At 35.6% G+C, this 23,519-nt stretch overlaps 1 protein-coding gene across 1 annotated transcript in view; it reads left to right on the forward strand.

Annotated features, from left to right (window-relative positions):
* The window catches only part of GUCY1A2 (guanylate cyclase 1 soluble subunit alpha 2), a 271,043-nt gene extending 249,306 nt beyond the window's left edge, over positions 1 to 21,737 (forward strand). The window contains exons 7-8 of the mRNA XM_074335531.1: positions 2,835 to 2,989; positions 21,225 to 21,737. Coding sequence (XP_074191632.1) covers positions 2,835 to 2,989; positions 21,225 to 21,432 — 363 coding nt within the window. The 3' untranslated portion in view covers positions 21,433 to 21,737. The remainder of the gene's footprint in view (positions 1 to 2,834; positions 2,990 to 21,224) is intronic.
* Positions 21,738 to 23,519: the final 1,782 nt, after the last annotated feature.

Genomic DNA, 23,519 nt, shown 5'->3' on the forward strand with positions numbered 1-23,519 from the left:
AGATAAAAATAAATCCCAATTGAGCTTCTAGAGGAGAAAATAAAAATATCTGGTATGAAAAATATACTGGATGTAATTAACAAAAGATTAGACATTCATAAATTTGAAAACATTGCCATAGAAATTATCCAAAATAAGCAGAGAAAATAATGAACTGTGGAAATACTTCAAGCAGCCTAAAATACATGTTATTGGAATCTCTGAGAAAGAGAGAGAAGGTAAATAGAAAAAAATGTATCAAGAAAAAAATGGCTGAAATTTTCCCAAACTTGATGAAAACTATAAAACACACAGATCCAAGAGACTGGACAAACCTCCAAAACAGGAAATATGAAGAAAACAACATCAAGGGAAACCATAATTAAATTTTTCACAACTAGTGATAAAGAGAAAAATTTAAAGCAGCCAGAAGAAAAAGATACACAGATGCTTCTTCACTTACAATGGGGTTATGTCCCAATAAACCCTGTGTAAGTTGAGAATATTGTAAATCAAAAATGAATTTAATACACCTATACTACTGAGCATCATCCTTAGCCCCACCTACCTTAAAGTTCTCAGAAGACAATATACGGAGATGGTAGCAACTCAGTGTACTGTAGAGTATCTGTTGTTTACTGTTGTGAAACATGGGCCAGCATTATGAGAGAGTATCTATTGTAGCACATATTGCTAGCCCAGGAAATTATAAAAATTCAAAATTTGAAGTACAGTTTCTACTGAATGTGTATTAGTTTTGCACGATCATTAATTCAAAAAATTGTCAGTTGAACCTTTGTAAGTTGGGGCCCATCTGTATTACATATGGAGGAATTAAGATAAGCATGGCACCAAATTTCTCGTAGAAAACAGTGCAAATGAGAAAACAGTAGAGCACCATCATTTAAGTACTGTGAGAAAAATATTATTAACCTAGAATTCTATACCTAGCCAAAATATTTTTCAGATATGAGGGCAAAATTCAGGCCCTTTATATGTTTTTGAAACATATAAAAAAGCTGAAAGGCTTCATTACCAGTGGACCTACAGTAAAAAGGAAATGTTTAAGGGAGTCTTTTAGGTAGAAATAAAATGATACCAGATGTAAATAGGAATCTACAGAAAAGAATGAAGATCATCTTAAATGGTAACTTCGTGACCCATACCTTGGACTTCTGCTGTCTATCTTGCTACATTGTGAGTTGGAATATGAGGGTGCTTCTGAGCCAGCTTCAAGTTTTCCAAAAGAAATATGTGACAAGATACGAGGAGGAAAACAGTGATAAGAACTTGGTCCCTGCCTGAGGAAGGAGAACTGAGCTGCCTCACAATCTTGACCACTCATGCAGAAACTGTTACTGGGTCTACAGTGTTTAGGTGTCTATATTTTAGGGTTTTCTGATACTTCAGATTGACCTTTACTTTAATTAAAACAACTACTTTCAAAGCTGTAAAGTTGTGCCTTCTACATTGAGATCTTTAATCTACTTGGATGTTTTTTTCCACATGAAGACACAGTTAATCCAGAACCTCCTAATAGAAACGCCATCTTCTTCTCACTAATCTGAAATGCCAACTCTGTCATATATCAATCACCTATATATGCAAGGAACTCTTTCTGGGTTATTTGTTCTATTAGTCTATGTCTCTATGCATCAATATTATGATATTCATGCACTAATTAAATATGCTTATGCAAAGACTTGATATCTCATAGGGCAAGTATTTCAACTTTTTTCTTCTTTCTCAAATGTATCATGGCTCTTTTTAGCATATTGAATTTTCAAATAAATTTTAGAGTCAGTTTTCAGAGTAGATGGAAAGGTTATTAGATGCTGCAGCTAGATCACATTGTTTTCAGCCTGTCTTATTATGGGTTGATACATGCAGAAGTCTGCAGTCCAATGAAGGGTTAGTCTAAAAGTGACTTTTTTTTTTATCATAAAATGATAGTGGCAATAGCAGACATGGTAGTGAAGGGCTGACACTGCCTACCTAGTGAGCATCTAGGGGTCAGATCTCCTCCTCCTGTCCCAGAGTTGTCCGCATTCCCCTAGAAATAAGGATAGCATTTTCCAGTTGGTCACCATTAGCTTTGGTTATTTTGGTGTAGATCACGTGGCTACAACTTCATCACTATAATCTTATTTAAGTGCATATTAATTGCATAATGAGGACGCTTTCAAAGCAAGGACCAGACTAATATTTATCAGATTCCCAGAGAGTAAAATATCGAGCACTTATCTTACTCTTCAGGGTTTTCAGTTGACTCTTCTTGACAGACTCAAGAGTTGAATTCTCTATAATTCCATTTTAATACTATGTTGGGGAATTTAGGAAATTTATTCAACATTCATCATTTACTATTGAGTGTATACTTTTCTCTTAGTACAGAACTAAGTGCTGAATATTCAGCAGTAATGAATCCTTCTCTCATGGGAAAATCCAACATTTAAGTGAAATAAACAGAAATATAAATATTTAATTTATAATTCTGTTTAATGCTGTGGAGGGAAAAATAGAGTTTTATGTGAGTGTAAATAACTGGAGGGAGAATAATACGTTTTCCATGTATTAGAACATATTATGTATAAATGAAATGATTTAACTTGTAACAACCAGATTTATGTAGCAAATTAAATGTAGTTATTTTCCTATAATAAATCCATTCATTCATTTATTCCACAGCATCCATGTTCATCCAGATATTGGGCTCACACAAATGACTAAGACCCAGTCCCTGTCTTGGGGGAGTTTGTAGTTTAACAGTTCACATAATTAGTAGTGGGTCTCATTAAAATAATTGCATACCAAATGAAAACATAAATATATTCTTTTTCTCTTTTATTTTTTAGATGAGGATAGGCATTCACTCAGGCTCTGTGCTAGCTGGAGTTGTTGGAGTAAGAATGCCACGATACTGCCTATTTGGAAATAATGTCACTCTGGCCAGCAAATTCGAGTCGGGAAGTCACCCTCGGCGCATCAATGTCAGCCCAACCACTTACCAGTAAGTGTTCTCTGGTCTCTTTCCCCCCCCCACCCCCACCCCGACCTCCCCCACCCCCCACCCCCCGTCTTTGGCACCGCCTTTAGCTAATGTCCTGTCATTTGTAAGACCCTGTTCCTTTTCTTGATCTCGTCATTTTCCAAGATAGTATGATTAGATACACCCCATCTGAAAAACAGCAATTGTGACAAAAGTTTTACTTGCACCCTGAAAAAGTACATGAAAACCTGACTTGACTGAGAGGTAAATACAAGTTTGTCATTACCCACAGTCTCTGTTCTTCTGAGATATACCTGTTTAAAACACAGGAGAACCAGTGTTAAAGGTCTGCATTACACCAGAAATTCTAATATTTTCAAAGTGTTCCTCAATGTTTATAAAAATCAAAGGAGTAAGATAGAGATGGTAGTTTGTTTTTTCTTTTGAATAATGAATGTAAATAAGGACTCACTCAAGTGAAATATATACTAGGTACAGATTAAAGCTTCAAACTCAATTTATCATATTTGACAAATATACGCATTTTGACAATTGAACTCATCCTTATTTTGTGCCTGGTAGATGTCATCTTACTCACTAGATATTAAGTTCCATATGGGCAGGGACCATGTCTGTTTGGCTCTTCATTATATCCCCAGAATATTTAGCACATCATAAGCACTCTATAAATATTTATTGATTCAATGAATAAATGCATTAATAAGATGGACTTCTCTAGAATAAAAGACAGTATGACTGTCTCCTCCTGGTTAGACTTTGGCTTTATGCCAAGCATTGGTGTGCAAGCTCTTTTTTTTATTTTTAGCAATTTAAAAAATATTTCAATTGCAGTTGACTTTCAATATTATTTTATATTGGTTTCAGGTATACAGCATAGTGGTTAGACATTTATGTAATTCACAAAGTAACCCTCTTGATAAGTCTGTTACCCACCTGGCACCATATATAGCATTACAATATAATTGACTATATTCCCTATACTATAATTTATGGCCCCGTGACTATTTTGTAACTGCCAATTTGTACTTTTTCATCCCTTCACCTTGTCACCCAGCCCCCATAGCATTATTTACAATACCAAGATATGGAAGCAACCTAAATGCCCATAATGGACAATTAGATAAAGAAGATGTGGTACATGCATACAATGGAATAAAAAAAGAATGAAATCTTACCATTTGTGACAACATGGATGGACCTGGAGGGTGTTATGCTAAGTGCAATAAGCAAGCTCTTTATAGTTAGTGCCATGATTAAGATGACTTAGAAATGACATTGTCAAACTATAAAGTAGAAATAGTGACCACTGACATTTTTTATTAACATGGCTACAAAACAACCCCTCAAGCAGAACATTTACATCTATAGATAACAAAAGTTGATTATAATAATAAACAAAATGGAGATACTTTGAAGCTTTTGATACCATATCTATACAGAGGGAAGTTAAATTCTATTAGATGAAAGACAAGTATTTCCAGATTCCTGAGGAGCAGATGAGAAAGGGGACTGAAATTATAAATATGAAATCAAGAGACAGTTGCTTAAGAACTACCTGTCATTTTTAAGGTACTTTATAAGGATCTGCCTCTTAAATTTTTCCTAATTTCCTGACACAATTCTGGGCATAATGCAGATGGTCTGACAATAATTTCCATATTGACTTGAATTTGGGGAACCTCTCTAGATCAGTGATTATGACACTTTGTGTTCTAGACCATGAGTTGAAGAAATGTTTCTAAAGATCAACCAGCTCACCTAAATCTTTTTACCATGGTTATGATTTTTCCCATCATGATGCTTATACTTACGTTTCATGGTTGTGTAACTTAGTGTAGATTTACAACTGCTGTGGAAACTCAATTTTTAAAAATGATGTGGAAAGAATGAATCAACCCGTGGGAGGAGTTCGTGCCCTGAACTTAGTCATCCTAGTGTAGCTGGCTTTGTTTACATGTGACCCATAATGAAACCCCACAAGCACACAGGGTCTGTGGATTTGGTTACTGTCCCTGAGTTTTCATAATCTTGTTCACATTAATTGAGTTTCTGATGATGGTTGATCAATAGGTCTGAAGGAATGAATCATTTCAACCACTGCAAGCACTGAAACATTTTGTTCTGTTACTGTCTGCTCTTGCCCTCCCCCACCCCCAAACAAAACCAAAACCAAAAATGGAGCCAAAGGTTCCATTTTGGTTCCACGTGGCAGCTGAGCCACATTCAGCTGCCAGCAAGTAGATTCTAAAAGACAATTTCTCTGATTGGTCCCAAATCATGTAATTTCTACTAATGCTTTATAAACATATTTTTACACTTTATCCGCACAATAACCTTTTTCCTCCCTCTCCCTGTGTTCCTCCCTCCTTTCCTTCTTTCATCAAATACTTGTTGAGTAGCACTATATTCCAAGTTCTATGATAGACACTAATGCTACAGTAATGAATAGTATAAATATGACCTCTGCCCTCATGAAGGAGACCACAGACTAAGTGGTAGGTGAATAAACAATTAATTACCATAGAGTAATGTCGAGGTCAAGCAACTCTGATTAGAGTATTAGAGCATGAGGAGGAATGGGCTAAAATGAGGATAGAGAGAGAAACTGAAGTTAGACCAGCCAAAGTTGATAAGTCAAGTTAAGGGGCTTCAAGGTAACCTAAGAGCAATGAAGGACATTTAGGGTTTTGAGCAGAGGAGTGACTTAACCAGATTTATGCTTTTAAAAGATCACTAAGGTTGTAGAAAGGAGACCAGATTAAGGGGGGGGGGGGGGAGGGTTACAATCCAGTGATTGAGAGCAGATAATCTTATCCCCATTTCCTTGATGGAAGCCGATTATTGAGACCCTAGAGTCCCAACCATTTGCTACTTCAGCTTGTCTTCCCTTGCTTCAGAAAAGTGGGTTGGACGCAATGACCTTTGACATCCATTTTAATCTGGGATTGGGATGCCATTAAAAACACCTTGGCTCCTGGTAAATTTCTAGAAAATTAAATGTAGGTATATGATCTCAGTGTGACAAGGTTTTCAGATTTTGGATCGGTTTGGTGCCTAAGTACTTTCTGTTCATTTCATCTATGAATCTTAGACAGTTCCACCTTGTATAATTGTTGCATTCCCAACTGTACAGGTGATTTTTGAACCCACAGGTGTGCAGTGTACTCCCCTTTCCCAGGATGCTCACAGTGAAATGCCAGGATTGTCTTCTGAGGGACATTTTCTATTAGGAGACAAAATTGCACTTTCTTATAGCAAATAAGAATTTGTGAAATGAAACTGAGTTTTAAGCTCATGAGAGCTTGAGATTTCTAGTTTTCTTTTCTGAATTAAATCCTGTAGAATCTCCAATATTGTCTGGTGATCTTGAAATCTTCAGAGAGGTTTATATTCAATTTATTTTTAGTAAGATTATATTATTGTCAATCTTTGAGAGAGTGGATTATCTGGATATTATGATAAAGTGAAATTATTTTCTGAATAATTTATTCCAAATACAGTTAGCTTAAAATATTTAAATAGTTGATTTAAAAAAAAACACATAAATATTTTGAAGTATTAAAATTTTTAAAAATAATAATATAATACCCATGACCCCCACCAGTGGTTTAATATATATTATGTTTGCTTCAGTTATTATTTAATCAAAATGAATAAAAGAGTTCCTTTGGAATTTTTCCTTTCTTTCACTGTGACAAATGCCCTAATGAATTTGGTGTGTTTAAAAGTCCATTGTTTTATCCATTAACTTTCTCAGATATATCCATAAAGAATACAATTTTATTTTACATGTTTTAATTTCTGTGAGTGATATTTGTATGAACCTTTCTCTAACTTTTTTTAAATTTCATGTTTTAAGATCTATCCATGTTGAGACATATGTGTCTAGCTCACCATTTTAATTACTATACAACATTCCAGTGTATGACTACACCATATTTTAATTTTTATTCATCTATTTCTCTGTTGATGAACACTGAGAGCTTTTCCCCCCTACGTTTTGTTATTACAAAGTATGTTCCTATGAACATTACTTACCTGTCATTATGTTAGGGGACTTTACATTTCATTTGATGTAATTGAGTTTCCTTTAGGTTATTAGAATTGAAATGATCAGATGTTATTAATTCACTTGGATATAAGGAATAAAGATTTTAAAATCAGGACTATAACTTTTATATGATGACCTTCATTTTTTTTTAGATTTAGTGTATGAGTCATCTTATTGCATGCAATAATGCCCAAGGACCATTTCCTCTTCACTTAGAGCACTTTATTACTAGTTTTTTTTTTCTGGACAAAACTAAATCTTCAGTGAGTTTTTAATTTTCCATGTTTGATGTTTTTGTTTTTCTCTAGTAAATGTGATGTTTACTCATCTTTGTTCCCAGCTCATCCAAATTTTAAAATAATGCACACATTACAAACAAGTCTCTTTTAACATCAAGCTATTGATATGTGAAACTGAAATAATTTCTTATACTAAGGACAGTTTCAGCAATTTTGGAAATGGCATGAATAATCAAATGATTTACCTGAACAAATCATTAGTTGTATTTCCTTGCTATGTGCAAACTAAGAATGTTGAGACTCTTTATTTTGAATAAAATTTTCCTTTAACTTTTAATATTTTTGCTATTCTCATTTTATAGTTGATCTACTGGACTTTTCATGATGCCTATTTTTCATTTACTGGGAAAGGCCCCTTCTTTTGTTAAAACCAAGCTGCCTTCTAACCACTGTTATATAAACAGCTCACCATAACAGGAGCTGTACAATGGAGCAGGATAGGGGTAGTGGTTAAGGGCACAAACTCTAGAATCAGAGTGCATAGGTTGAAATCCAGGCTTTAAAACTTATTCTCTGTGAATTTTAGCAATTTAGTTCTTTGGGCCCAGTTTTCTCATATTTAAAATTGGTACCTATTTCAGAAGAGTATTGTTAGGATTAAATATGATTTTTATAAAGCTCCTAATACTTGGAACATAGTAGACATTATTTATTGCTTCATTCTGTTCTTTCTATGAAGGAATAGACAATCTTATTCCTGCACTTGACTTTCATGTTTTATAGGTCTAGCCATGTGGAATTATGTATGATAATTGGATTACAGACCTCATTTGGCAATTCCAAAGAAACAGTGGGTTTGGTAATTTGGACAAAGGCATCTTGAGCTCTGACTCAGTACTGAGCCAGTAATCAGCTTATTCCTACAAGTTTTTATTAGCAAAGACATCTTACTGATGACTAAATCATAATCATGTGATAGAAACTGTCTATGTTCTTGGAAAATCCTCCAATTTAAGAAGAGGTACATAATTGCATATATGTGAATTAGGTTACCACAAACTTTGTGACTTAAATGACACAAATTTATCTTACAGTTTTGTACGATAAAAGTCCAATATGAGTCTCCATGGGCTAAAATCAAGGTGTCATCAGGGATGCATTCTTTTCTGGAAGTTCTAGGAGATAGCGTTTTCTTGCCATTTTCAGCTTTTAGAGACCACCTGCATTCCTTGCTTCATGGCTTCCTTCCTCCATTATAAAGCCAATAATATTGCAACTTTCCGCCATGGCTTTCATTGTCTTATCTTCTTTTTCAGAAAAAGGTCTTCCTTTTCTGACTTTTTTCAGAAAAAGATCTTCTACATTTAAGGACCCTGCGATTACATTAGGCCTATTGGATAATCCAGGATAATTTCTCTATTTCAAAGTCAGCTGATTTGCAGCCTTAATTCTCTCTGCAACCTTAGTTTGTCTTTGCTAACAGGTGCCAGGGATTCTGAAACAGACATTTTTTAAGGGTGGAGTGTTTGCCTACATCAAGGGAAAAATCTAAGGGCTGAACTCTGCCTACAACTAGAGTCCCAATCCTACTTATGCTTCTCCATCTTTGCACTTGGCCACTACCCTATCCTGCTCCACTGTCCATCTCCTGGTATGGTGACCTGTTTATATAAAACAGTGCTTAGAAGACAGCTTGCTTTTAACAGAAGAGGGTTCACAGTGAAAGAAAAATAGGCATTCGGAAAAGTCCAGAAGTAGATCAACTATAAAATGAGTAAAGAAAAGCAAGCCGGTTAGTTAAGCATAGTTTTTCTTTTAAACCTATCAATTATGTAAAAGAAAAATCTGGGGAAGAAAAGAACTTTTGCAAGCTGAGTGCTCTGGCTTGTAAAGGATTTTTGTTGGAACTAAAGATATCGATTACTGAAAAGAGAAAGCTGCCACAGGGCTGTCCTAGTCATTTTGTGCTGCTATAACAAAGCACCATAGCCTGGGTGACGTATAGGCAACAGAAGTATATTTCGCGCAGTTGTGGAGCCTGGAAATTGGAGATCATGGTTCTTGCATGGTCAGGTTCTTATGAGAACCGTCTTTGTGATTTCTCCTTTTGTCTTCATGCAGTGGAAAGAGAGAGAAGGCACTCTCTACCATGACTCTTACAATTGTATTCCTGGAATCTCCACCCTCATGACTTCATCTGATTCTCACTTGCTCCCAAAGGCCCCACCTTCTAATGCCATCACACTGAGGGGCAGGGTTTCAACAGATGGATTTTGAGAGGACAAGTACATTAAGTTCCTAACAATGACTGAATTATATTTCTCTATTTAAGAAGCGGTAAGGTCCTTGGTATCAGGTGGAGACTAAGAAGCAGCCCTGAGAAACATGGAATTTTGATAAAGATAACTGCAGTCCCCTCAATTTGCCGTCTCCCTCAGACATAGCTACCCCTCTATAATCTCTAAAAAGCGGGGCACTCAAGAAGTGGTAATATTTAATTTGCAGCTATATTTAGACCACTAGAACCAAGCTTAAAAGTCCACGAATGACACTGTTTAGGCTAGAATTTGGTATATAAATTCTTACCCTAGGAATCCAGAGAAGACCTTCATCTTGGTCCAGATATTAATTTGCTGTGTAATTTTTGGCAAACCAGGTAATGTTTCTGGGCTTGGTTTCCTCATCTCTACAATGAGGGAAATGACCTAGACGATCTCTAAAATTTCTTTTTGCTCAAAAATGTCATGATAGTAATAGCAAACATTTATTGAACTTATACTTTCTCAGCAATTTATCCACATTACCTTATTTAATCTTCACAGCAAGGCTGTGAGTTAAGCATGGTTATTGTCTTTATTTTTCAGAGACGAAACTGAGACTTAGGGAGGTTAAATAAGTCACCAAGAACACACAGCTAAGTTTAAGTGTGGGAGTCCAAATTCAGATTCATAGCTGCCTTATTTAGAGCCTTAGTTCTTATCCATGGCCAAACTGACTTTTGGGTGATTAACTAATGGTAAGGAATAGTAATTTCTGAATATCACTTGCCTTGATGTGAGGATTTCCTCTGGTAGAAAACAGTGAAGAGAATAGTAGGGAGCAAGCAAGGAAGATTTCATTCCTTTCTTCTTGCAGGACATTTGGTCCTTTTCAAAACATCCACGGAGACATTTGGTCCATGGCAACTCATGTACCTAACCCCATGTGCAATTACAAGCTAAGCTACAGAGGCAAGAGGGGTCATCATTGGCAAAACAGCCACAACACAATTATTGGACTAATAAAACATGACAGTGTTTTAATGTATTAATCCTGTACACAAAAAGTATCAATAAGTGTTATGGACTAGTTTACCCCAGGGACATTTTTAAAGTGTGGACATTTTTAACAGAACCAAATATCAGGGACCTTTTGGTGTGGCCCAAGTGTCTCCATGGATATTTTGGACAGGTCCAAATGTCCACTCATCTCCTTTCCTGTCTCTGTACATATAAATATGCCCAGGTTGCATTTTTGCTGTCCTGGACTTCTTTTCATACTCAGGGTGATAAAAAGAGGTATGTTTTTCATAAAATATTTACTTGGTGTCTCCACATTTTTAACCATTATCAGTATCTCTATCTCTGGATCTACACCTAAGTGTATGTGACCGAACTGTGGCAAATAGAGGCTTCCGAGTTAAACAGAAAACCATCTTTTGTTTCTGTGAGCCTAAAACATTTTGTGTCACAGAGGTTTGCTATTCAGAATTTTACTTTATAGACAGTTTAGAGGAATGCATCTTTCTAGTATATTGAAATATGCATAGAATAATAGAAGAAACATGAAGTTAGATATATATTTTTTGCATGTAAAAGTTAATAATAACACTCGTTAAAAACACGAGCTAGAAAATCTTCTATTCCTTTGTCAATATAATTGTTATACAAGACTGGGATACTATACTGTAAATACTTACTCTTCTTCCTATAAATGCTTAATGTGGGGAAAGACATCCAACAAACTTTAGGAAATTCCTGTCTAGTAGTTCACCTATAGCCACCTGTTTTTAAAAAAATCAAAATGTTCGTCTGCACTAGTGACTTGATATTTAGAGAAAATAAATAGTATTTGGGCTGATTAAAAGACTGTCCTGTCAATCTTTTGAAATGACTTTATTGATCATCTCATCCTTTATAAGAAGCACCAAAACACTATATTTTACAAAAGAAAAATAATCAGTAAAGACAAATGACTTAATAGTTTTCCCAAAAGGAAAACTTGAGCTGTGCCTCAAAAATTATATTTCTATTTATCCAATTACAGACAGCAACATTAATATTACTCTTTTAAATGTGCCCATAAAAGTCACATCTAGCAAAATTGAATGAGATATTTTACTCATTTCGACATTCTTATTTTGCTCTTTTGTCTCCCTGCTGTATGAAGTATCATTTTTCCGAGGAAATGTAATTCTAAGATTGGAAATCATAAGCCTTCCTAATTTTTAAAATAAATCTAGCCTAGCTTGTTGACCTTTAGAATATCCTACCTGAATCATTCGACGTATTTACCGACATATTTAAGGTTACAATAGTAAAAGTCTTTGAGGATCAGAATATAATGTTGCAGTTATTTTTATAGTAAAGATTGTACTTATCTATTAGCTCACTCACTTCTACAAGTCTAATTGCTTAAAGTAGTTGTCAGAATCAGTGCAAAAGTGTATAAACCGGACTGTATAATAATGGTTATTTTTATTTGTTCATAAATCTGAAATCTAAAATTAAATAGTTTTGACATTCTTTTCTTTATAGTTTAGTTGATCATTTGGCATAGGCTTGGTCTGTATGATTAGGCTAATGATCGAATGTAGAGGTATTACTGGTCCTATATAAAGAAACATTCCTTTCTATTTTTGAAGGATGTTTCTTTTTTCCCATGACAGTAGTGCTGAAAAGTTAATTACCTAGTTTAGAGTTCAGAATTTAAAGACACTAATCTGATTCATGTCAATAGTTCTTACATGGGGGACATCTATGAATTTCACACAGAAAGGAACTTGTATGAAGTATAAATAATAGTTATTTTATTGGCCATAAATAATATGTTTATAAATAATGCAAAGTTTAGCTAAATGTTTGACATTAAATCACTGTAAAGTGAAAGTGACTAAGATAATTGAGAATGATCTAAAGCAAGAGGGAAAAACCAACCCACGTTTTCCTTTTTCTTTCTTCTTTAAAAAATGGCATCATTTCAGGTGACCTGGAGGCCAATGTTTATTTTACAATTAACAAAAGATAAAGGACACTTTCTGAATATTTTTAGATGTTCATATTTTAGCTAAAAAGACCAAGTAGAAAAGTAATTTTTAGACATTTCTTGGCTATGGAACCACAATTCAAGTAAAATTTGCTTTAGAAATCCAAGACAGAATACAAGTAAAGTAGTGTTGTTGAGGTGATGGGGTATTGTGTACCATTTATGTAAGTCTCAGGGTTAGTATGTTATGAGTTTCCTGACACATTTTGTGTGTGTACTCTACTCACACATGTACTTCTCTGGAAACAAGTTTTTCAAGTGTTCTGATTAGATTTCCAAAAATATTGGAAATATTGAGACCTGCTACTGGCTGGTTAACTAATTGAATGACCGAATAAAAGATATCTGGAGACTGAAGTTCACATTACTGTCCTGCCACTAATTATTTCTGACCCTAGATAAGTCACAGTTATAATCTCATCCTCCCTTTCCTCATGAATTAGAAAAAACAATTAGTCTAGATTATTTCCAAAAATTTTACACTTAAATCCTGCAACAGATAAAGGACATCAGTGGAAAAAGCAGTGAAACCTGAATAATGCTTGTAATTTAGTTAATAATAATATGCTTTTACTAATTTCTTAGTTTTGACAAATGTACCAGGGTTTTGTAGAATGTTAACGTGGGGAGAACCAGACTAAAGAATTTAGGGGAACTCAACTATATATAGTATCTTTACCGTGCTTCTTTAAATTTGAAATTATTTCAAAGTAAAACATTTATTTAAAACATTATTACAGTTCTAACATCTCTAGAGAGACTGAGAATTTATTTTCAACTTAGATAATAGTGGATCTTATATGCTATTGGAGACCCAGTGAATTTTTGGGGGCCTGGAAAAACAGGTTCAAAGGAAAACTTATCTGGAGGTAATGTTACAATAAGGAAAATTACAGGAACTATGACTCTTAAGAGGACACAGTGTTGTTCCAGGCCTGAGATATGGTCATGAACTAGAACTGTGGTAGTAGGAATAGAACGAAAGCATACAAGGTATGAACACCTTTAAAGAAGTAATTACACAGCCGACCGGGCAAAAACACATAACTATTCTGTGTACGGTGTGGTCATCATTGAGCCTTAGAACTAGAAAGTCATTTTTACTCATTTTTAAAAATAATCCCTTCTGAATTGATTTTTTTTTTCTTTTGAAGTTCTTTGGGTTAGCGTGTAATCAAATTTCTTCTAAATCAATTTCTCTTTCTCCCTTTTTCTCATTTAAGCACATTGTTCTTTAAAGGAATTCACAAATTTTGTATCGTATTAAAATTGATATAAATGATATCATTACTATAATTATATATAATAACAATATATCATATGTTGGATTGTTTGTATATTGTATTGTTACATTCAATAAATAGGTATGTTTCAATTCCCTTCGAAACAAAGCAGTCTACCATCCAGAAAAATAAACGACCATGAATTGTATTATGAAAATACATTTTAATATCTAATAAATAGAGTATGTTTGGAGAAGTAATTTTTAAACTAGAAAATTGAAAGTGATCTCAGTTAGGACGTGGTCTTTATCAGTCAGTTCCTCTCCCTGTTCTTTTGTGTGTAACACTGTGCACTAGGAGACATCTCTGCTCTAAGTGCTATGCTCAAGAATCTTTTTCATAGCTCTGATTAAAGTACAAAGATTCTCATGCATTAGTCACCCACTACTAAATCAAAATTGCTCTGTAATCAGCTTTAATGATATTGGCCAACACAACAGTGTTTTTCTCTGAAGATCTTACTTGAGAATTATTCAGGTTTGCAAGTCTCAAACTAACATGACCCTCTATAATCTGAGTAGTATTTAAATTCTCAATCTCCACTAAATATTAGAGCTGTAAATAATCTTTGAAATAAATTAGATCCAAATCTTTCTTTTTCCACAAGGAAACTGAGAGAACCAGAGAATTTAAATGACTTAACCAGAGTCAGTAGCTAATTTGCCCCTATGCCACCTGTACAGGGTAAGGGGACCCTAAAATGTAAGAGACCAGATTTATAGCGTTTATCTACCAATCTCTTCACCTATCTCATTTCTATTTACTACCTTACCTTAGTAGCTATCCACAAAAATTAGTATTTCTGAGAGATACCAGTTTAGGGGAATTTGCAAGGAATGTTTGCTGTAAAACATTGTTTAAGAAGAAGTGAAAAGAAATGGGAAAAAAGTTTTCTTGAAGAAGAGGAAAAAAGTTTACCTTTTGTTTTCTAGCCACTAAATACTTTCCTCAGGCTGATTTGTCCTCTTTGGAACTGAAGTCATTACAACTCTGTGTATTCTGACAGTATATCTAGGCTAATTCTGCTTTTTCTTGGTTCAGAAATACATAAAATATAGGACATAAAATTCTTTAAAATTGATTCTGGTTCTAATTTTTATTTATTTATAATGAAATCAATGAAGGATTGTCCTTTCTTAAAAAAATAAATGTTCATATTTTCTTCTTTCCATTCCATCCCTTATATTTTTTACTGAAAGATCAGCATGATGATGAACTTGTTCTTATGAAAGAATTTTGGTCTGAGGAATGAAAAAATGTGAGGCAATTACTATTTAATTTACAAATACGGATTATAGTTATCTTTTTTTTAAGTATTAACAGGATGTGAAGTACAGCATAAGGAATAGAGTCAGTGGAATTGTAGTTAGTTATTTTTTATAATCCCTCGTTTCTCATCTTTTTAAAAGTTCTGCCTATAGGCATACAGCATTTTTGAGTGTTTTTAATTTTAAATCTTGTTGGTATTTAGTCTGTTAAATGGAGTTTTTAGGCTGTTAATGGACAAAGTTGACAATGTCCACGGAAGCCAATGGTGTGGAAGCATCTTTAGCTATTCAGCATTCTAAAATTCAGGAATTTAGGAGTCCACTCAGATAGGAAATGCATGCCGAAATGTGCACTGGGGAGCAAGCACCAGGCATGCAGACCGTGGAATCCATAGCATGCGTGCTTTGCCCTTAATGGTGACTCAGGGGGGCTGCAGGAAGAAATGAGCTGGCATGTTACAGTCGTGCCTCTGAGGCTTTTTGCCTTAAAATTCTCAGGATACATGCAGGGAAAGTATCCCTTTTTGAGAACTTATCCATTAACCTAAATATTAAAACCCACAAAGTAGCGATCTTATAAAATTGTCACAAAATGTGCAACTTAAAATGTTTGTAACCTTAAAATGCCTAAAAATTTGGTGAGAGCCTTGTGTTTTATTTCATGGTGAGCTAGACTTACTTTCCTTATTTGGACAGCAGTGTTATTTTCAGAGGATGAATCATTGAATTTCAGGAGATTTTATACTGCCTATCTGACTGAATAACTATAGTTTCATTGGCCCTATCTTCACACTGCATCAGATGTCAGAGTAGTGAAGCAAAGAGCAGAAATACAGAGCAGACAGAGTTCCTTCTTTTCTTCCACTCAGGTAGAAAAAAGAAGGTGAATAGGAAAAATTCAGGAACTACAGAATACTTAGAAAACATAAGGAATTTTCATCTTTTTAATTTTCATTTTTCAGAACTGTCATCCTTCTCAAACATTCAGATATAGAGTCTAATTCCATTATAATTAGAATCCAAATGCATTCCTTAGCAAAAGGATATTTAGATGAATAACTGGCAACAATAGAAACTTCTAATTTAAATAGCAGATTGAACACCTGAGTTTATCATTAATTTCTTCTGAAACAATAGTAAAATGATAGTAAAGCTATAAAAGAAGTATAACCCTCTTCCAGCATGTTCTTACAAGGAATGGAAAAGACCTTAACAATGGAAGAGAGCAAGATGGAAAGTGTATACATGAGTGGTATTTGGCTTAGTATACAGGAGAAAGCTGAATCTCAGGTCCTACAAAAAAAGGTACAGCAAAAAGCAAACATATTCACTCTAAATCTAAATAGCAACAGGAAGAGAGAGAGAGAGAGAGAGAGAGAGAGAGAGAGAGAGAGAGAGAGAGAGGTTAATTAGAAGATTAATGTACGAGGTCCAACATGTGACTGAGAGGAATTCCAGAAAATGTACAAGAAGTAGAAACCATTCCAGGTATTTTAAGCAGAAAGAGATTTAATGCAAGTAATGTTGTGCTTACAGAATCAATGGAAAGGATAAGAGAACAGGTTCTCAGCTGGATATGTTGAAATAATGTACCCAAAATATAAAACTGACTTCTTAGGCGAGCTCCCAACTCTGAAGCCACCACAGGAGCTATAATGGTCTAGGGCTGGAGCCCTGGCACAGCCAGACCAGCCTTTGAACATCAAGAAGCTGAAAAATGGATGCCTAAATATGTAAATATGTATTCCGGTGATTAGGAAGGTAGGCGAAAACGTCACCAATCCTGGGCCATTTCTTTCATACTCAGGAAGCTAGAAACTGGATCCTTCTGAAAATTGTAACCTTGATAGCCAGTGTTAATAGTCAGTTGTCAAAGGAAAATAGAATCTACTTCACTTCTGCCACTCAAATCTTGGGCAAATTAATCTAATTGTAGGAACCTAATAATTACTTAGAACCTTAGTGCAAGGGAAATTGGGAAATGTAGTTTCCAGCTGGGGAGCCGTGTGTTTATCAAAAACTCTGTTACTAAGAAAAAATAGATTTTTTTTGGTGGGGGGAAGTAACTCTAGTAGGATATATGAGGTTTGTTTTCCTGAGATATTGAACCAAAGAGGCTGCAAACTCAGGCAGGTGACTAAAGGGAGATTAAGTAGAAGTCTGCATACTGAACAGTGAGAGTCCCAGCCCATTTCCTCCATTGAGCTTCCAGAATGCCAGAAGCCAGGTGTAATCCCACAGGCATGATTTGAACATTGCTACTTGGTCAAATTGGTCCAAGGGAAAGACACAAAATAATATTAGACCCCTAATGAAATGGTCGGGGGAAACCCACAATTCCGTAAAATTTTGCCGTAAAGCTTCCAATCAGATTTTCATGCCTCCCACTTAAATAGAAAGAGACTTCCAAGGATGTTAATAATGTGTTGAATGCCTTCAACATGAAAGAGAAAGACCAAAATAAACAAGCAATGGTGAAAACCTGGGCAAATGGGCCCACAAACAAGAGCCGAGTGAATCAGAGATCAGCTTCATCTCTGCAGTGGTGAGGGAGCAGCTCCGTGAACCTCCAGGGAATCAAGCTTCCCTCACATGCTTCAGGGCCACCCACTGATCCAAAGCTGCAGTTAATTTTCATGTTGAAAATCAATTTGTAGAGAAAACTCTGTTGAGAGAAGGAAGAGTGACAGGCAGGTAAACTAGGATTTGTGTGGCTTCATAATACTTACTGTACATGTTGCCGAAACCCCCAGGTTGTATATCAACCAGCTGGGGATTAATTTAGATTTAGGTAGAATCTAAGCTTCCATAGCTGTCCTGAGTTGCTGAAGAAATGAATTGTTAGGCAGAGCTTTAGAGCCAGCCCTGGGACTTGGGCTTAATAAAGCATTTCAGAGGGATCGGAGGTTCTGGGGTAATCGGTGTCTAGAATTCTTACTCCCTGTACATATATGTGATCATTTATTCAGCACCATGACTCATGTCTTCCCCGGGCAGGCTGTGTCAAACATTCCCCCTGACCTCCTGCCCAGACCCACCAGTAACTCACTCACGTTGTCCTGCTGGAAACCATATATACAAATCACATAGACGTGTTCATATATACAAAAGCTGCTAAATCCTGGCTCTCACAGGAGCTTGGACCAATTTATCCGTATGTGCTCTCATTTTTATTATTGAAATATAAAACTATATTTATTGACACCAAAATGTTTACTTAGAAAAGAATAAAACCCCATAAAAGCCATTGTCTGTGTGACTTTTTAGCATGGTATGTATGAGATATATTTAAAATGTCTAGAGATCAATTCACTGTGAACTTTCCTCCCAGCAGAGTGCAGTGAATTATTTAGAAATCCTAGTATCCAAATCAGCTAGTGCGCACTCCTTTTAGTCATTTACAAGTATGTACTTTCATAGATGTAACCCCAATTTGTTTTTCTCCTTCAGAAAAATCTCAGTTATAGCAAAATATAAAGACCTTGGTGAAGCAAACAAACCGAAAGAGAGAAATTAGCGGGCATAAAGTATAGGGAACAAGAAATGTAGGCTTCTCTTATTGGTTGATTGTGGGATTTTAAGGAAACCTGCTAGAAAGATTGAGCTTATGGTCTGTTTTCTGGTCGGTGGAAATGTATTTGATGCTCTGATTCCTGACTTTTGTATTAAGATCCACAGCCATCACCTCTCCCATTTTCCTACAGAATTTCCTCCTTTGGATTGTATCCTGTGTGGTCAATATAGTGCCTTGTATTGCTGATTTCTTTCTATCAGTATCTTTTGTCTTTTAAATTTTAGATGAACTCATTCTGTGGTCCACACTTACTCTCCTCCATTCAGCGTACTGTTTTAGCATGTCACAGGCACTCAACAAATGTGTATTGATTGATTGACACCCACGTGTTGCAAACCAATGACTGTTCTAATTGAGCTAAGCACCTAAGCAAAATTATCATGGAATTCATTGCTAAATTAAACTATTATTTAGAGAATCTGAACATACATCTGAAGTGACTAATTATATAGTATATGTAAAGAAAATCAACACCTGTGAAAACAAAAGCAAAACACACAGTACTGACAACTTCCATTTTGATTGTCACTAATGCCCCACCTATACCAGTTTAGTTGTTTTGTGGTGGAAAGCTATCTTCGTGTTGTCTTAGTATTTACTGTAGGACTCAGCTTGACTAGGAATTAGCAGATCTCAATTCCAGTCCTAGTGCCACCACTGTTTTGCTACTTCCACGAGTAAATCACTCTAATTTATTCTGGACTCACTTTCGCCCTCCATGAATTGTCAGAGGAGAGCATGTTTGGCTTTTGAATAGGGTTATGTTATATGCATGAAATGAGATAAGGCGTTTGAAAGAATTTTGAAATATTAGCATGAGCCTCATTTCCTTATGTCCCAAGTTAATATAATCATTGTGTGATGTTTTTAAGGAAGGATGAATTGGAACTATTTTTTAATCCTTTACAAAGCCAAATACTACAACTCTGGTTGATAAAAGTAACTATAGATTGCTCATATTGCAAGAATTCTTAGTACCATCAACTGTTATCTTTGGAGAATATTTTTTATCATTAGCAATGTTTGAGACAGTATGATTAGGTTTTCTTCTTTTCCTTAGTGTATAGATGATTGTCACTGCTTGTACATTTTCACATAGCCTTTGTTCTCCCTCCACACATTGCCTTTTTTGACTTTGCTTTCTCTGTCACCATGGTTCCTTGCCCCCAACCCATCTCTTACATTGCACAACTAGTTAACGTTAACCTGTCTTAAGAGGATGAACCGTTTTTAGGGAGAGTTTGGCTCCACTGTGCCTTTCAAATGAAGTCTAAACTTTTAGTTTAAGGTTGCAAAACTTTGTCTTAACCTACTACTTCAATCTTTACTCTCATTCTTACCTTATCCTGTGATGTTATCAAATGGTTGGAAACGTGTTGATCCTGTTAGAATTCGCTTCTAAACCTTTGATTCTGTTGTGCTCCACATTCACTTGTTGCAAGTCTTCTTGTCTTTCAGTACCATCTCTTCTATGAAGACTTTGCGCTCCTCCCACTGCAAACATTTTTCCTCTTCTACACGTTAGCACCTTTTATACGAGTATCTACTTTTCTTATGATACATAGCCTGTTCTGTTTTATACTTTTTTATAGTACTGTGCTTTTTGTTTGTTTATTCAGTTATTGTTTTCCTCTTCTTTTATTCCCTGTTTCTCTCTCTGTTGATAAATCTTTGAACTTCTTTGGTTGTGTTCAGTTATCATTATATTTAGAAGAGCGTCTAGGAGATTTTTCTTGTGCAATAGGAAGCAGCCCATGAGAGTTGTTGAATTAAATTGAATTGCTGGGCCACATTTTTAAGCATAAGTATCAAACTAAACATTTCATAGAACTGGACAAGATTAAATTTCCAGCGTTAGTGTACTAGGAAAGAGTCTTTAACTGTGACTGGAAGGGAAGGATTAAGTTGTTGGACCAGTAATGCTAGTGAGTTTAGAAAACGTGGATTGCCAGAAATCAGTAACAGATATCAGAGACACTGGAGTGATGTATGTTGTTCTACAAAACTAAATACTTGATTTACGTGTCTGAGACATAGGACACACATTTAAAACTTATCAAGAGCCTACAAGACATAAAAGGAGTGCTCTGGAATCTGGGCAGGTTTTAAAAACATAAAGGGTAAATCTTTCATGTTTGAATAAAAACTTGTATTATGGGGTTTCCTTAGCCTTTTGTTTAAGGAAGAAACTCAAATTTGAGTAAATATTTTCAAGTAATGTTCTTTAGAAATAAATCAAGCATGAACAAATATTTTTAAGTAGTACCAGGAACAGCTTTGTATTATTATTATTATTATTATTATTATTATTATTAACAATAATACATGACGGATCTTTCCTGAGAAATAACATTTCTTAGTATTTGGAATCCTATGAAGGCCACATCCATACAAAGAAATAGGGGCATTAGCATGAACGCAGTCACTGATTGGCTTCCTGAGTTTTTAGCATTTCTGTTCATTTATTTACGTTTCTCTTGCCTATTTGATTCTCATCATCTATATTTTCTTCTTAGATTATTAAAACGGGAAGAAAGTTTCACATTCATTCCTCGGTCCCGAGAAGAGCTTCCAGACAACTTTCCAAAGGAAATCCCTGGGATCTGCTATTTCCTGGAGGTCAGGACTGGTCCTAAGCAGCCAAAGCCTTCTCTTTCTTCATCGAGAATCAAAAAGGTTTCCTACAACATCGGCACCATGTTCCTCCGGGAGACGAGCCTCTGAGACCTGCTACAGATCAAAGACTTCTCCAAAAGCACAAGCCCAGAGCATGGGTCACGGCAGGAGAGTGGAAAGAGATTGTTTTTCACTGCTTTGTTGAGAATAAGCAGCAGAATTTCTGTTATGTCAGGCAATAATCCTAGAAAAAGGTGGGTGATGACTGTCAATAAAAAAAATGGAGGGTGGGGAGGGGAATAGGCGTATCTATCTATATGAGTGTTTTGGGTCATATATATATTTTTAATTACAAGTACGAGCCCCCTTTCAAAGCTAACTAATAAATAGATATCATGTTTTCTTGTTTGTCACACATACAGGTATGTTGCCCTATATATTTATATCACTTTTGAGATCCAGTTTTGATTATATATTCCTACATTTAGTGAGTTGGTATGTGAAGAATATTTTCTAATTTTGTTTTTCTGAACAAACATTTCATACATATATCATGGCAGTGTGGTATACTTCCTGGCAGGAAGAACTATAATTCAGCAAAATATTTTAGGAATATTACTTATTTTTATACATATGTCTTCTTCTAGATAATTACATTTCACACAACATTATTAGATTTTCAGAATCTGCTACTGTATAGTTGGTATATTATGTAACTCTAACCTATTAATTCAATATAGTTTTAGTTCTCTAGAGACATTAGTGCTTGGACTGAGAATACATATAACCAAGGATTTCAGATGCTGAGAAAGCATTGTATGTCTGCTTAGTAAATATATCTTTTAGATTTAATTAAAGTAGCATGGAATCCAGAGGAAATGGAATTTCCTAATAGCAGATATGTCTGTAACCAAGAAAGGTCTTTTTGCCATCTTACAACAAATATCAGTTAAAATAAAATGCTTTCTACATTGGACCCTTTTCAACTGAACACTTACAAATACAGGTAGCTTTTGCACCATACTAAACTAGTAGACGACATCCTACTAATGACATGTTTGCACTCCCCCCTTCCTGTCCCTCTTCCTGTTGGAAGCCTCCTAAGGCCACCCTTGGGAGCTAATTCCTAGATACTGGCATTTGTGAGAAAGAGGTGCCAGACATTTTGCCAAGAGTGTTGTTTCTTCTTGCATAATAAAAAGCAAGGAGAAATTACCTGTTTGTGTAGCTTTGAGATTTAAAAAAAAAAAAAAAAAAAATGTTCTTCTGCAGTTTGATTATTGCATCTTTTAAATTCAGTGAATCACCTTCAGAATACTGAAGCAGGTCTAACCTTCAGACTTAGTAATCACCATAGTTACAGATAGGCTTCCATTGCATGTTCCACTAAAATGAAGACCAGCTCCCAATAATTAACACTGCATGAAAATATTATTACAGACACTCCCTGAAATTAGGAGCACAGTGTGTCCAGAGTTTTTCTATTTTGGATCAGATATACAAAACCTAAGTTTCTATTGAAGTTAATGAGCTGGAAGCATTTGTTTCCTTGAAACCTTGGGGTGGCCGTTTTTTTACTCCAGTAGGTACACTCACGGGTAGCTTATGTCTACTGAATGCAGTATGTTTCTTCTGGTCAGGCATTTCGGCTGCATTAGATTGGTTATGACATAACTCAGCTAAGGAGCATGTTAACGAGTGTCCAATGTAGTCTGTGAGACCTAATTCGTGTTTTTAAGTTCTCTAAGTGTGTAGCTAGAAATCACACTTAGCTATGCAAAGTATTTGTTATGACAGTGATGACTTTTATAACTGTTGAACTATTCTCGCCCTGGGGCTTATGAGGATACTAGTGCATCACTGTGCCTGCATTCTCTGAATCCTTGCCTGTCCCTCTCTTTCCTGAGTCTAGGTCTCTGTTTTTAACCACATGGGGTGAGAAGGCCAGAGTGTTTACAGGAGGCCGTGTAGGCTGAGGACAGGGTGCATTCATGGGCTCACAAAACTCTTCAGGGGCCCAGGAGGTTAACACACTTCCTTCCCAGGGAACAGAGGGCCAGGTGTAGAGTCAGTGTGGACAGAGCAGGCTGGGAACACCTCAGGCCTCAGGCCTGGAAGAGGAGACACCTTAACTATGCTCATGGGCTCCTCTAGCACAGGAGCATGGGGAGAGCACCAGGCTCACGACAGTCACT

Source organism: Rhinolophus sinicus, linkage group LG06 (assembly GCF_036562045.2).
Source record: "Rhinolophus sinicus isolate RSC01 linkage group LG06, ASM3656204v1, whole genome shotgun sequence".
In the NCBI taxonomy this organism is placed as follows: Eukaryota; Metazoa; Chordata; class Mammalia; order Chiroptera; family Rhinolophidae; genus Rhinolophus; species Rhinolophus sinicus.